The sequence below is a fragment of the Sturnira hondurensis genome, unplaced genomic scaffold, assembly GCF_014824575.4.
Source record: "Sturnira hondurensis isolate 20B ecotype Veracruz unplaced genomic scaffold, ASM1482457v3 Scaffold0009719, whole genome shotgun sequence".
NCBI classification, from domain to species: Eukaryota; Metazoa; Chordata; class Mammalia; order Chiroptera; family Phyllostomidae; genus Sturnira; species Sturnira hondurensis.
Window position 1 is genome coordinate 3,991,614 of NW_028082350.1, and position 14,139 is coordinate 4,005,752.

Genomic DNA, 14,139 nt, shown 5'->3' on the forward strand with positions numbered 1-14,139 from the left:
CAAAGCTTCCTCTGCTGGCAGGATGCCCCTGCGAATGTTCCCACCCCCTCCTGGGTAAATACTCCTGACATCAAGACTCCAGGCTCCCACATCCACAGATTCCAGGCCAATCTCATAAGGCAAAAGCTCTCCCCAGTGTCAGCTCAAACACCTTCCCAGGATCAGTTCCAAACTGGTCAAAGCGATAAATGGGGTGGGGGTACTTATGGTCGGGGGTCTTATGTGTGGGGGATACATTTGGCAAGGAATAAGATGAATGAGAAATAACAGGCTTAAATGACTGCCCATCTGTCTCCCCCACGGGGCACCCCTCTCACTCCAGATGCTGCTCAGTTGGATGGGGGAAGAAGGGAGCTGTCAGAAACAAAGACAAAGGCCGCACTCCAGCGCTGAAGGGGCCAGTGGGAGGGCAGTATGTAGGGTCAGGCCAGGGACTGTTCTCTCCCAGCAGGTGCCACAGGGCAGTTCCTCATGGAGCTGGGCCAGGTACGCCCAGCCAAACCAGCACAGGGTCTTTCCTCTGGCTGTGTGTGGAGGAGCGTCTAAGACTCAGGCAGCTTTGCGGACTGGGAACCTGACTGACCTGTCTCGGCTACACGACCATGAGTTCTGCTCCCCTTAGAGGTCCTACCAGCCCAGGGAGGCGCAGCGAGCAGCTGAACTGTGTGGTTCCCCCGAGCCTACACGGAATCTTACCTGGCAGACACGTAACCCAGCTTGTTCTCCAAGGGGGCAGGGCTGCTGCTGAGGAATGGGACCCCAGCTGGAAAGCGGGAAGAAATCATTCACACAGGGCAATGGGTCAGCTGAGCCAGAGCCGAGCCCAAGCAGGCCTCCTCCCTGCTCCCGAGCACCTCCACCTCCCCAACACTGAAAAGGCAGCACCCCCAAAACAAATAGAAACAGGGAAACTTTCAGTAGTTGGAAGTGAGAGAAAGGTGATAGACAGGAATTCCTCTGTTTTATTTATCAAAGTTAATCTACTTTTCTGTTTGGGTTGGAATGTGAAGTTAACTTTTCCATTAAAACAACTGTGTTTTTATGGCTTTTCACATTCCTCAACAGAGCTCTGCCACCAGGGGAAGCCCGCCTTCCCAGAACTAGGAAGAAGCCATAGAGTCCAGGGCAACAGGCAGGATCCTGAAGTCACAGAGACATGTAGTCTGTTGCTCCCTTATTGGGCACCTTGGAGCACACTACTTAACCACCCTAAGTCTCAGTTTTCTCATCTGTAATGTAGAGATAAATAATTACTACCTCAGAGGGCTATTATAAGGCCTAAATCAAAGACTTTATATAAAATGCCTGGCCTGCAACACAACGCACATCATTGGCAGTTATCACAATGTCAACAAGGATGACTTTGTAGGTTGGGCTGAACTCTGGAGTCACAAAGGCCCCAACTAGCCAAGCCCCAGGCACACCCTCGTGGTCCACAGAGCCTGTTGCTGCAGGGCAACCAGCAAGGTCTCTTCCCCAGGGACCCACAACCACTGGATCAGAGAACCACAGCTGGGGTTAGGGGAGGAGGAAGGGTGGATGAAAGAAGATGGGGCATGGGGCAGGGGGGGGCAGGGGAGGAAGAGGAGGAAGAGGAGGAAGAAGTTGGGAAAGATCAGTCCAGAGTCACACACTGGCCCAGAAGGAAGCTTACTTGGAAAATACTTGCGCCATTTCTCTACTAGGAAGTCATCCACCGTTTGAGTCACAGAGGAGGAGAGCCTAGGGCCCGGCCCAGGGGCCCAGGCCCACTGGGTGCACATGGGTGTAGCAGGGGACAAGCCTGAGACTCGGCCTGGGGAGGCGTGGGTAGGAATGACAGCACTCCTGCAGAATGGGGGTGGGATCTGGGCTGGGGTGGAAGTGAGGAGCGGAGGTGGCGGCTGAGTGCTGAGGACACCCAGCATGCTGAGGGCATCATTTAGCTGACTGCTAATCCGCTGCAGGGAGCTGTCCAAGTAGTGAATCTTGTTGAGTAAGGTGGGGCTTTCTGTCGGGCCAACTGAAAGGGAAGAGGCAGGTGGTAAAGGACTCAAGATTTCAGGGCTGGAGTGCCCCCAGGCCCAACTGGCACTGTGTCACCCTACTTGCCCACCCCGCTCTGTTCCTCCAGGCAACAGCCACTCGCCTTGATTGGGAGACTGAGGGATGGCAGGGCTTCTGTGTCCCACACAGGGCAGACAGGAAGCTGACCCCAAGAAACAGGCTCTCCAAGGGCAGGGCCCCAGGGGGAGGAGGGGGAGAGGGCCCTCTCCGCTCCACAGGCCAGAGTGGCAGAGGGAGACGAGCCTCCCAGAAGGTAGCCCTGGAAGGAGGTGGTGAACAGGGACACCCCTCACTGTCAAGTACTCTGCACATTCAGAAGGCTCTCCTAGACCCTTTGGGCCCTGGGGGCTGGCAAATCCAGACTGGTTCACTCCTTCCCAAGCATTTACTAAGAACCTGCTCCAGACACTGGCTCCCAGAGGCTAGCCCACACAGAGCTGAGAAAAGGGGGCTACACCAATTCCCCAAGTTCCTCTCCCTCCATGGAAACTGTGGTCCTCCCCTCCCTCTTTCCCCTGCTATCACCACTCACTGTGAGGCAGGGGGCAGGATTCTGAACTTTCACTGCTTGTGTCTTCTGAGCTGCTGAGGTCAAAGGTCACCACTTTCTTGGTGGAGGCTCCTTTCAGTGTGTCCTCACCTGCAGCCTATGGGTAACAGCAGCAGTTGGACTGGTCTTCTCCCTGGGCATTCTGCCCATTGCCCGGGACGTGAGAGACTCAGCACTGGTGTGTGGGCTCTCTGGGACCCAGAGTTCTGGGAGAGGCACACCATGCAGGTTGCCTTGCAGGGGACAGGCAGGAGGCTAGGCCAACACAGCTAAACCATCAGGGACACAGGCAGTAGGGCCACCAGGACCAGAGAGTGCCCACCCTTTCCCCCAATAACCTCTCTGCAAATGTCTCTCCATCTAAGCTTCCCTCCCACCACACCCACGCCTCAGGCATCTGAGGAAAAGTCTACAAGGCCCCAGGGAAGGTCAGGAAGCCTCCTAGGTGCACGTATTCCCAATAGCCTAAGAACACCTGTCCTTGGGTGCCATTGCAGAGGAAGGGCAAGGACTAGATTCTCTCAAGAAACTTAAGCAAGAGGCCCTGGGTCTCTCAGAACCACTCAGCAGAGACAACCAAACTCAAAGCTGAAGCCACTGCCATTTTCACCAGTCCAGGGGGCCAAAGCCATGGCCAATCCTGGCCCTAGAGGCTCAGTGCCCTCAACACAGGACCAAAGAACTCAGCGTATCCTGGGAACAGAAAAGGAAGCTGTGGAAACATGGGGCTGCACCTCTTCCTGAAGAGAGGACTCCAGCTGATTCAGCTTCTCCTCTTTCTTCTTGAGGAGGTTGTGGCCTTTCCGCATGGCCGACTGCATCTCATCCAGGTGCCTCTCCTCCTGCACTCAGGGAGGAAGCGGGGGGGAAAATTGGGGGACTTCCACGCAGAGCTGCAGTCCCAGCTTTGCCATTCATCAGGTGGGTCATCATGAGATTACTTAACTCTCAATCTAGATTCTCACTGAAGAAAGAGAAATACTACTTTTCATAGGATCATGAGAATTAGACAAGAGCGTATTACATGCTTAGCCCTACGTCCACACCTCGTAAGTTCTCACATGGTCACTGCTTGGAGCTAGTAACTCACTCCAAGTGTGCGTGCCGCTCCTGGCCTGCCACCTCACTCACCGTTGTGGGCACTATCATCAGAGGCACAGACAGCAGTGGCAGGCCAGGAGCGGCACACACACGCCTCTGGGGAGTCTGCGCCCCCTGTCGGCCCCCCAGCCATGTGTGCCCACAGCCTGACACCAGGCAAATTCTGAGGGACCCCAAACAGCTGTGATCCCAGCTAACAAGGGCCACAGAGTCTGGCTCTTCAGTGCAAACCAGGGCATCGAAGTTCCAAAGAGAAGTCACTCAGTCTTGTACTGAGGGTATACTCAAAACATTTTCAGTCATAAATGAAGTCTTTAGGTGAGGGAATGGACAAGCAAGGCTCTAGGTGTGAATTTTGAAAAACCTTACTTACACCTTTCACCTAGGAAACAGAAATAACATCACCTGCCACACACGTCACCTAGGGCTGCGTCACCTAGGGCTGCTGTGAGGACCAGGTGGTTCACGATCAGAGAAAGCACTCTGCACACTGTGCACTGCCTCAGGGGGTGACAGTGTTCTCACCCTTGTGGAGATCCCTCACTTTCATCACCTGGCCAATCACCCTAGAGGACCTGTAACTGCACAGGTCACCACTCTCCCGGGGACCCCAGAGTGATCAACTGAGACTGAGCCCCAAGGGGAGTGTGGCCCTGGCCCCCCTGCCCCAGCCTGCCCTCCCCCAGAACTGGTGGCCGTCCTCAAAGCTCCTGACCTCCTGCAGGTCCTTCTGCATGTCCTCCAGGGCCTTGGTGCCTAGCGAGTCTTTGGGTGCATCTGGAGCACTAGCCAACTCACGGCGCCAGTGCTGCTGGGCGGCTTTCAGAGCTATCTGCCGCCTCCGCATGGAGTGTTTCTGCCGCACCAGGAACTCCCTGGCACTGTGGAGAGCTACCCCCTCAGCAGAGAGGTAGTGCCGGAAGCTGTGGGAGGACAGGGCAGGAAGGGGGTGGAGAGTCCTTGCTCTCAGTCACTTGACCACTTACTTCCCCAGCAGACACCCATCCTGAGCACAGGTTACTGTCTGGGCTTGACAGTGTACAGGGATACTACAGCATGGAGTCCTCCCCGCCGACTCTGAGAGGCCTCCATGTGGAGGGCCAGACACTGCCATCAGCCTGACCCCTAACCAGGGATCAGTGGGTGAGCACGCTGTCAGCAGTCACAGTAGGCTTCTACTTGGCTTGCCAGAGGAGATTCCTCAGTCCCCAACCCCCTGCCCTGAACCACGCCCCACTGGTGACTGCTGTCACCTCATTTCAGGTTACCCCAGCTCTGTGACACAGGCACTCACCCCTTCATGGCATCCTCAGCCCCACAAAAGACAGGTTATCAGAACTCACCTGTCCAGGGACAAGTCAGTGTCCTCCTTGCTCTGGGAAACAGAAGAGGGTACCTCTCCGGTCTGGCTCTAAGGACACATTGTAGGAAAGGCCCACTGAATGCAACACAAGCAGAAACACCACAGGCTTAAGGGGCTCTGAACCCCACCCAGGGACAGACACGGAGCTCTGCTGGCTGCTAGGTACCGGGACTGACAAGAACAGGAGGCTAAGGCCCTCTACAGAGCAGAGCCAGGAGCCTTACTGCCACCCTACACTTCCTGCTGCCCCAGGCCAGCCATCCTGTCCCTTCCGAGGCACAGAGAAGCTCACAGTTCCAAGGGATCTCCTCAGGTCCTCAATGTGGAGATCTGGCTCAAAACATGGGGAAGCACTGCTCTTCTTGACCTCCAGCTCTTTCAGTGTGTCCTGCTTCCTCTGAGCTTTGGCCTCCAGGTCACTGTGATGGAAGAGAGGAGTGGGAGGTGCTGGGAGTGAGGCAGGGTCACGTGATGAAGCAGGCCAGGCAGCACACTGTCAGAACCCCTGGCTGGACTTCAAGCCCCAACCTCAGGTAGAGAGCAAGACCATCCCCACCCCCTCATTCCTGTCAAAGTCTCTGAGGCAGAATAGGGGCATGAATGGTAAAGCCAGGGACCCCAGCTATGCACAGCCTCCTAACAACCCCTTCTCCCTACAAAAGGCAGCAGACGTGGCCTCGTGAATAGCAGAGGTCAGCAGGCATGAGGTGGCTAAGTGCAGGGTGTCCACACTACCTGATGTGCTTCTGTAGCCTCTGAGTCTGGGTCTGCAGCAGATCCACCTGGGATTCCAGCTCCAACTTGTGGGTCCGAAGCTCACCAAGAATTCTCCGGAGCTGCTGGTTTGACTCCAACAGCTGGGTGTGCTCCTCCTTTGCCTCTTCCAGTTGACGATGGGTGGCTGTGACTTCCTAGGGCAGAAGAAAAGATAGAAGCAATGGGGAGAAGGCAGAGAGCAGGCAGCATTGGACAACAGGGACCCTGAAGAGCAGAGGCGAGAGCGGGACTGACACACCGAGATCATGACATCATTGGTCAGAGGTTGTGCAGGCTCCCATCCTCCCCACACAGGCCCACTGCCTGAGGTTCCTGGGTTGTAGAATAACCCCAAAGCTCTAGAGAGGTCAAGTGAACAAAAGGTAGCATGCTGCAGGGAGAAGGAAGGAAGGAAAGGGAGTGCAGAGACAAAGGAGGGAAGTCAGACAAACCTTGCTCTCCAGCTCAACCTGCTTCTTCACATCAAGGAGCTGCTGCTTCTCCTTCCGGACAGTCTCCTCCTGAGGAGAAGGAGGGGAAAAACGGGGCCTCTTGGCCAACTCCAGGCCCAAGGTTAAAGGGCAGAAAGGCCCATCCTCTCTTAGGGAAGCTATGACTCCAAGGTAAAGGGCACCTGGAGATCCTGTCCTCCACACCCACCCCCTCACCTGGATGTCCAGCTCAGCCACTCTCGCCTTGACATCTTTGGCTCTGGTTTCAAGTTCTACCTCTAAATCTCGAAGTTTCCTTTCCTAAAGAGAAGCAAAGAAGGAGAAAAACATGCAAGTGTAGAAAGGGTGCAAGGCATTAGCTGAGGGGCAGGAGAGGTCCTGACTTACCATCCCATGGCATACCCCCCAGACTGCTCAGGCTGCATCGTTAGCCCCTGAGGCCTCCCAGGAAAGCACCACACCTTTATTTCCAGGAGGGGTAGGCAGAAGCAAAACACAAAACAAAGGAGCAGAGATGTCCCAGCTCGGGGATGGCCAGTGAGGCCCCCACTCCTGAAGCTGTCAGGGTCCATCCTGCTGTCCTGCTGCCCCAGCACTTCTCCACCCTGCATGGAGGTGGGCCCCAAGTGACTGCCCAGAGTCCCCACCTGCTCCCACTGCCGATACCGCAAGTCCTCCAGCCGCCTGTCTTGCTCCTGCCTCACGGTCTCCAGTTCTCGCTCATGAGCCCTTCGTAGGCGCTCCAGCTCTCCAGTCAGGTGCCCCAGGAGTTCAGCCCGCTGCCTCCTCTCCTGCATGGAGGGTGGGGCCACCCATGAGAGACAGCAGGAGCCCTCCCACTCCTGCCACCTGGAGTCAGTAAGATCAAGGACTCCATCTGCTCCCTGAGGCCAGCTGTTAGGGAAGAGCATCCAGGATAGCATGGTCCTGTCCCACAAAGGACTGCATCCTGCTCGGCCACTGAAGCAGAGGCTGATCAGACGGCGAGAGGAACACCACACAGTTTCCCTTCCTCAAGGGAAGAGAGGCAGTTGGTAAATTATCACTACTCTTCAGCAAGGTCAGAATTGGTTTGGGAAAGGAATCAACTACATTTCATCATGAAGGGGCCTGCTATTTCTGCCCTGGGAAGGACTGTACAGAGTCTCGGGTACTGGTTCCAGTCCCTGGAGCAGCAGCCTTGAAGTCCTGGGCACAGACACATCTGTGGGCTAAAGTCAGCCATCCTGCCATTGTTCACCCCAATGGAAGCAAGCCAAGCCAGAGCAGGGCCACTTGGATCATTGAACTCCCCCTATCCCACCAAGGCCAAGGGCCAAAGATGGGCAGACAATATGTACACATCGGTTGGCTCTTGACTGTCTATTTCTTGGTATTCCAGAATTTCCATGAGCCCTGGTGGCATGCTGTTAGGGAGGTTAGAGCTGAAGGCTTTGAAATCAGACAGTCTAGGCTTGAGCCCTGCCTAGCTAGGGAGACCTGCTTAAATAGCCAGGGAAGCAGCTTGGGAAAGCTGCTTACATAACTCAAGTCTCAGTTTCCTCATTTTTAAAACGGAGATAATGATAGTATGCATCTCTTGAGGGTGCTGTGAGGGCTGAGTCAGTTAATGTATATAAAGAGCTTAGAACAGTGCCTGGCACGTAGTACAAGCTCAATGTCAGCTAGTATTACCATGAGAGGAAAGCACAGCCTGCCTGATAGAGAGGAAGCACTCCTCGTATCTAATGGTTTAGTAAACAGGCAAAAAATGACTCCCCCATTGCAGGGGGCCAGGAAAGAAAGCCTCCCACAAACCACAACCACCGTTTTTCCTCTTCCTCTGCCCCCAAGCCGGCTAGGAAAGGCCTAGGTTATGTGTGACATGAGCACAAGCATGCGGGGGGATGTGGCCAAGTCACCTCAGCTTCGTACTGCTCTCTGGCCTCAGCCAGCACTTGCTGGTGCTCCTCTTTCATCTTGTCCATCTTCCTCTCATGCTCCCTTTCCACCTCCTGGCGCTTCTCTCTCAGGAGAGCACTGAGCTGCAGGGCAGGCACATGCTGTACAAAACTGAAGCACCTAAAGGTCTCATACACACACACCTCCCCAAGCCCCCCCACACACACGACACACACATCACAGGTACACGACACGACATACACATGGCGACACCCCAGCACCACCTCTCCACACACAGGCTCATGGGGGTGGAGAAGCACCTGGCCTCAAGGAAACCAAGACATAAAAAGGGAACCAGAAGCTCTAACCCCGGTGGAGCCATCCAAAGCAAAGAGAAGAACCCTTTGGGCCAGGATGGCTCATCCAACCATCAGAGCCTCTCTGACTCTATAGGCAGACCAGCATTTACCTCTTGCTCATATTCTAGTACTTGGTGAACTCTGTGCTGCACTCTCTGCTCTGTCCCTCCCAGGCTCTCTTGCAGCTGGGCCTCCTCTTTCTTCTGAGCTTCCTCTATCTTCTTCTGGAGCCTGGAGACGACCTGAGCAGGCCCCAGCACAGAGGGGTTTGACTCTCCCAGAGCACTAAGGTGGCTCAGGGGAACTCACCTCCCAGTGACCCAGTGCCCCTTCCCCCAGGGCTGTGGTGAGAGTGGCTGCCTCCCTCATGGCAGGGATGGGACTAGCAGTGAAGGGGTCTTGAGGATGATGCACAAGGACTGCCATGCCCAGGCTCTGCCTTGCAGGCCTGGCCAGCAGTACCTACCTGTCTATGCTTGGCCTTCAGGGAGGCAGAGAGCTGCTCTAGCTCAGCTCTGTGCTCCCTCTCTAGTGCCGCCACCACCTGGGGAGCAACAAAGAGTCTGTGAGGGATGCAGGACAGGGAAGGCTGGCTGGGCACTGACCCTACAGGAAGGAAGAGCCAGGAAAGCCATCCTCAATGCTCCTCACACAAAAGGGCCAAGGGGAACCACAGATACATCTTTGTTCCTCCAGTATAACTCAGTCCCTAAAGTCTGCAACTTGCAAATGAACAGGAACATGAAGAACAGAGTGGAGGGGCCTTTAGGTAAGCCTTAGGTCTCCGCTTCCATGCTCAGCCTCTGGGCTAGGCCACGGTCACTTGGGTGACACTCATGTCTATGACTGATACCCAAGGCAGGGAGGGCTGGAGGTTTTAGCACAATCTACCCGAGCACTTGCAGTACAGGGTTCTCCCCATCCTGTTAGAGTTTCTCCTTGTCTGAGAGCTGAAGCTCCTCCCTTAACCAAAAGAAAACAGAAGCTCCCTGTGGCCTGATGGCTACTGACTTCAGTCTCTTACCTAGAGACAGACCCTCAGATCAGAGGGATAGGGAGTAAGGACAAAGGAAGAAAAAACTCCTCTAAGAGTGCTAACCTCTCATGCTAAAGGCAGAAGAGAAAAGGAGAGAGATGAAAAGCCACCACAGCTGTCCCTTGGAGACAAGAACAGGGACAACACACACTTGTCTCGGGACCTCTGGTCTGGTTTAAGTTCTTTCAGTAATGCCATCTTCCAGAGCCCACAGGCCATCTCCCCTCAAACTTTTTCACTATTGACAACACCTAGCTGCTACTGGCCCAACCGGCCCCAGATGGAGCCTCTGGACACCTCCAGTAACTTCGACTCTGCCACAGGGTCCAGGGCTAGCACCTGCCCCAAGAAAAGCTGGATCCATGTGGAGCAACAGGCCCACCGTCTCTGTGTCCATCTGTGCAACTCCCACTCTCTGCCTGGCTCCCCAGCCTGCAGGCCCAAGGCTGGCTCTCCCTTCAGTCCCTCCCTAGGCAGTCCAAGGCACATCCCAGAGGAAGGTCCCAACTCCACTTGCTCACTTCCTTCCTCTCTCCTTCTAGCCGCTCCCTCAGCTGCTGCAGGGCCTCTTCTTGCTCAGTGATCAGGGCAGCTTGCTCTTTCTTCCCCAAAGCCTCCATCTCTTCCTTGAGCTGCTCCAGCATTTGCTTATTTCTTCGTTCCAAGTTGGCCTTTTCGCTCTTCTGTAGAGACTCCAACTCCTCTCTCAGTCTCTGCAGGGAAACCTCTTGCTCAGCCCTGGGCAAAGAGAAGGGAATGGAGGTAGACCTGTGCAATCAGGGGGTGCCCCCATGGGGTTGGTCAGCTCACAGCAGGCATTCACCTGATCTGGTCCTCATCTGCTTCTGTGCGGCACTGGGCCTGGAGCTGGGACAGCCTCTGGCTTTCCTCCTCTCTCATCCGAGTCCCCTCTTCTTTAGTGGCTTTCTGTAGCTGCTCCTTTAGGAAACTGGGAAAGAAAGGCAAGGCAAGTTTGTTGGAAGATACACAGGTCTTTCCTCTTCTAGTCATAATTCCTGGCTCTTGGCCTGTAGCTGCCTATGAAGCTTCTAAAATCTTAAAGGTGACCTAACTGCAACTTCTGAGGCCTGCAGCCTCCCTGTAACACTTCCCAAGGTAAAGAGGCCACAGGCCATGAACTCCACCTGCCCTTTGCTTCAGGAAGCAGATCACAGGCTGCCTGATCCCAGAACAGCATTTTGCCCAAAGGCAGCCCTCTGCCTCCAAGTTCACCTCGGGATGGCAATCACTTAAGGACAGATACAGGCTGACCCCAGCCTGACTCTGGCTCCATATCCTTTCACTCTCTACCCCACAGATTCTGTTCTAGTCACATCGGATGAGCCACCACTGCCAAATCCCACCACACTCTTCCTTGCCTCTTAGCCTTTGTTCATGTTAGTTCCTCTGCTTAGTGTCCCCTTTCCTACCTGGCAAACTCATATTCATTATTCAATACCCAGCTCCATCCTCTCAGAGAAGTCTGACTCCCTCCAAGTTCATCAATGTATTCCCACACCAGTCTATACCACACATCACACTGCATCATAATCAATCATTTGTAAATCTGCTTTCAAGTCTGGGAGCTTCTCCAGGGAAGGAATCTTGTCTTAAAATTTGTTATATCCCATGTACCGACCACAATAACTAACATGAAATAGGTGATCAATAAATGTCTGTTGAATTTGAACAGTATCACTAGTCCCAAATATAAGCAAGCTTTGATTATCTATGAGGGTATCTTTTTTTACAGACCAATGATGGTAACCATTTCACCCCAAGTGGACATACTCTGCTCACACAAACCACACCCTACTCACACAGCCCCACCTGGCCAGGGCTGTGTGCTAGCCATTCGGAGCACTCAAGCCTAAGAACAACATGACTGAGAAGACAATTTCTCTGAGAAGCTTCTGTAATGAATTCCAAAGCCATAAAAGATCTAGGATCACTTCCTATCACTTACTAGTACCACTGCTCTCTTCTATTATGGCAGAAAATTTGAGTTAAGTAAAAATCCTTCATTCTAGATTCCCCAGAAACCTTTTCTCAGTCCTTTGGCTAAATTTTATGCATAGCACCACAGAATGAATGTTAGAGCTGGAAGGGTCTTCTGAGGTGAAGGCTTTCATCTTACAACTAAAGAAACTAAGGGTCGACCTGAATAGACACTTCTCCAAAAAGGACATATGAGTGACCAATAGGTAAAAAGATGCTCAATATCAGTATCTTAGAGAAATATAGATTAAAACCCCAATAAGATAGCACCTCACACCTACTATAAATAAATCAACAAACAAGTGCTGGTGAGGTTGTGGAGAAAAGGGAATCCTCATGAACTGTAGGTGGGAGTGCAGACTGATGCAGTCACCATGGAAAGTTGTATGGAGTTTCCTAAAAAAATTAAAAATGGAACTGCCTTTTGACCCAGCAATTTTACTTCTGGAAATATATCCAAAACACTAATTCAAAAGAACCTATGCACCCCAATGTTCACAGCAGCACAATTTACAATAGCCAAGGGCTGGAAGCAGCCCAAGTACCCATCCATAAATGAATGGATCAAAAAATTGTGGTTCATTTACACAATGGAATTATACACAGCAGAAAGACAGAAGGAGCTCCTACCCTTTGCAACAGCATGGATGGAACTGGAGAACATTATGTTAAGTGTAATAAGCCAGTCAGAGAAAGACAAATACCATATGATTTCACTCATATGTGGAATCTAATGAACAAAATAAACTAACAACCAATAAAGAAACAGACTCATAGACTGAGAGCAGGCTGACAGCTGTCAGAAGGAGGTTGCAGGTGAAAAAAGTGAAGATATTAAGAAAAAAAACAACCTCATACACACAAACAACAGTGTGGTGATTACCAGAGGGGAAGGGGGCGTTGGGGGAGGCAGAAAGAAAATGGGGTATAAATGGCGATGGAAGGAGACTTGACAAGGATGCTGAATCATTCCAATAAATTCAATTGAAAAGAAAAAGAAACTAAGGGTCAGTCTGCCTGCCTTCCTTCCTGACTGCTCATTCAAGAAATATATGTGTTAAAAAATAGTCAAGGATATAAAGTACAGCATAGAAAATATAATCAGTCACCACATCATAATAACTATGTACGGTGCCCAGTGGGTCCTAGAAATATCAGGAAAGACACTTGTAAAATATATGACTGTCTAACCACTATGCTATACACCTGAAACTAATACAAAATAATATTGAATGTAAACTGTAACTTAACATTTTTTAATTAAAAATAAAAAGAAAGAAATATTTGCTATAAGGTCAGTGTGGCTTCCAGAAATTTCTACCAAGTGGAAGTTTCCCAGCACAGAGAGGCCCTGACTCTCAGGAAGGCTCATGTGTAAACAGAAACAGGGTTCTCACGAAGAACTCTTTTGAAGAGACCCAGGCAAGGCTCTGCCCACAGAGATGTCACTTAGTCAAGACTGCTGAAACTATATTGATTTCACATGAAAACAAAAACAAGCACTACCATTTATTGAGGGATTGCTGTGCTACAGGCCCTGAGTCAGATACTTGGTGGCATGCTAGTCTTCACCACAGCCTAAGAGGGCCGTGGACACACCTTTGGAGCTGGGGGTCTGGGGCAGACGGACAGCACAGTCAGCTAAGTTTTGGGAGAACCAGGAATAGAGGGGATGCCTGGCAGGCTGGCAGGGGAACACTACCGGGATTTTCTCCTAGGCACTACCTCTCAAGCTTAGCTAAGCCACACCCTGTTTGGCTCAATTTTCAGCTGGAGGGAACAGGGTGCTATGGGGAGATCTGTTTTGTGGGATGCTCCCTGGCAAAGGGTCTGGGGTTGTTGTGGGGAAGCGATTTAAGGATGGACCCTGCCTCAGCAGATCCTGTGTTGGGCTAATGAGAGAGATTGTTCCTAGCCCTCTAGACAGTCAGGTATTGGTTTTCTGTTAGCTTCTCTAAAGAAAGTATAAATGCTTATACACTCCTTGTTATCTGTAATATAAAAAAATAAGTCTCTACTACTTTTGGATGCTCCGTCCAAGAGGTAAGATTTAGATTTCAGCTAAAGTGCCAAGTAAGTGAATATGTTAACACCTTCTCATAGCTGTTTTCCCATCCTGGGACTGTGAAAGTTGTTGCTTATTACCTTCTCAATACCCATTCTACCATTTTCCTCACTAACAGAATCGTGATTTTTACTCTACCAGGTAAAGAGGCCCGGCTAAAGGACTACATTGCCCAGTCTCCTTTACAACCAGGAATAACTGGTGAGATTTAGGTGGAAATTATTGGGTCAAGTTTCTAGGAAAACCCCCTTAATGGGATTGAAGGAGCTAGAAGGAACCCCCTTTTTTACTCTATCCCTGTTCTTCCTGCCTGGAGCACAGACACAATGGTTAGAGATACAGCAGCTATATCAGACTGTGAAGAGACCCTGTCTGAGAGTAAAATCCAGCACTAATGAGGTGGAGATTAAGAAGACAGGGACCTGGTGACTCTGTGAGCCACTATGCCGACCCAAGACTGCCTGTTCTTATAGAAATAAACCTCTTCTTGTTTATACATATACATACAATCACGTACACACAGGTCCAGGCC

At 51.9% G+C, this 14,139-nt stretch overlaps 1 protein-coding gene across 11 annotated transcripts in view; it reads right to left on the reverse strand.

Moving 5' to 3' along the window:
* CEP164 (centrosomal protein 164) overlaps positions 1 to 14,139 on the reverse strand; it is an 85,656-nt gene that overhangs the window by 3,861 nt on the left and 67,656 nt on the right. For 10 of the 11 annotated variants that reach the window (XM_037057514.1, XM_037057515.1, XM_037057523.1 and 7 more), the window contains 16 exons: positions 10,368 to 10,493; positions 10,066 to 10,282; positions 8,975 to 9,052; positions 8,619 to 8,750; positions 8,170 to 8,292; positions 6,916 to 7,059; positions 6,485 to 6,568; positions 6,269 to 6,337; positions 5,796 to 5,971; positions 5,353 to 5,479; positions 5,041 to 5,108; positions 4,413 to 4,620; positions 3,331 to 3,438; positions 2,579 to 2,693; positions 1,655 to 2,002; positions 697 to 763 (listed from right to left, as the gene is read on the reverse strand). In XM_037057514.1, coding sequence (XP_036913409.1) covers positions 697 to 763; positions 1,655 to 2,002; positions 2,579 to 2,693; positions 3,331 to 3,438; positions 4,413 to 4,620; positions 5,041 to 5,108; positions 5,353 to 5,479; positions 5,796 to 5,971; positions 6,269 to 6,337; positions 6,485 to 6,568; positions 6,916 to 7,059; positions 8,170 to 8,292; positions 8,619 to 8,750; positions 8,975 to 9,052; positions 10,066 to 10,282; positions 10,368 to 10,493 — 2,190 coding nt within the window. The remainder of the gene's footprint in view (positions 1 to 696; positions 764 to 1,654; positions 2,003 to 2,578; positions 2,694 to 3,330; positions 3,439 to 4,412; positions 4,621 to 5,040; positions 5,109 to 5,352; positions 5,480 to 5,795; positions 5,972 to 6,268; positions 6,338 to 6,484; positions 6,569 to 6,915; positions 7,060 to 8,169; positions 8,293 to 8,618; positions 8,751 to 8,974; positions 9,053 to 10,065; positions 10,283 to 10,367; positions 10,494 to 14,139) is intronic. The other variant, XM_037057520.1, reaches the window with a different exon arrangement.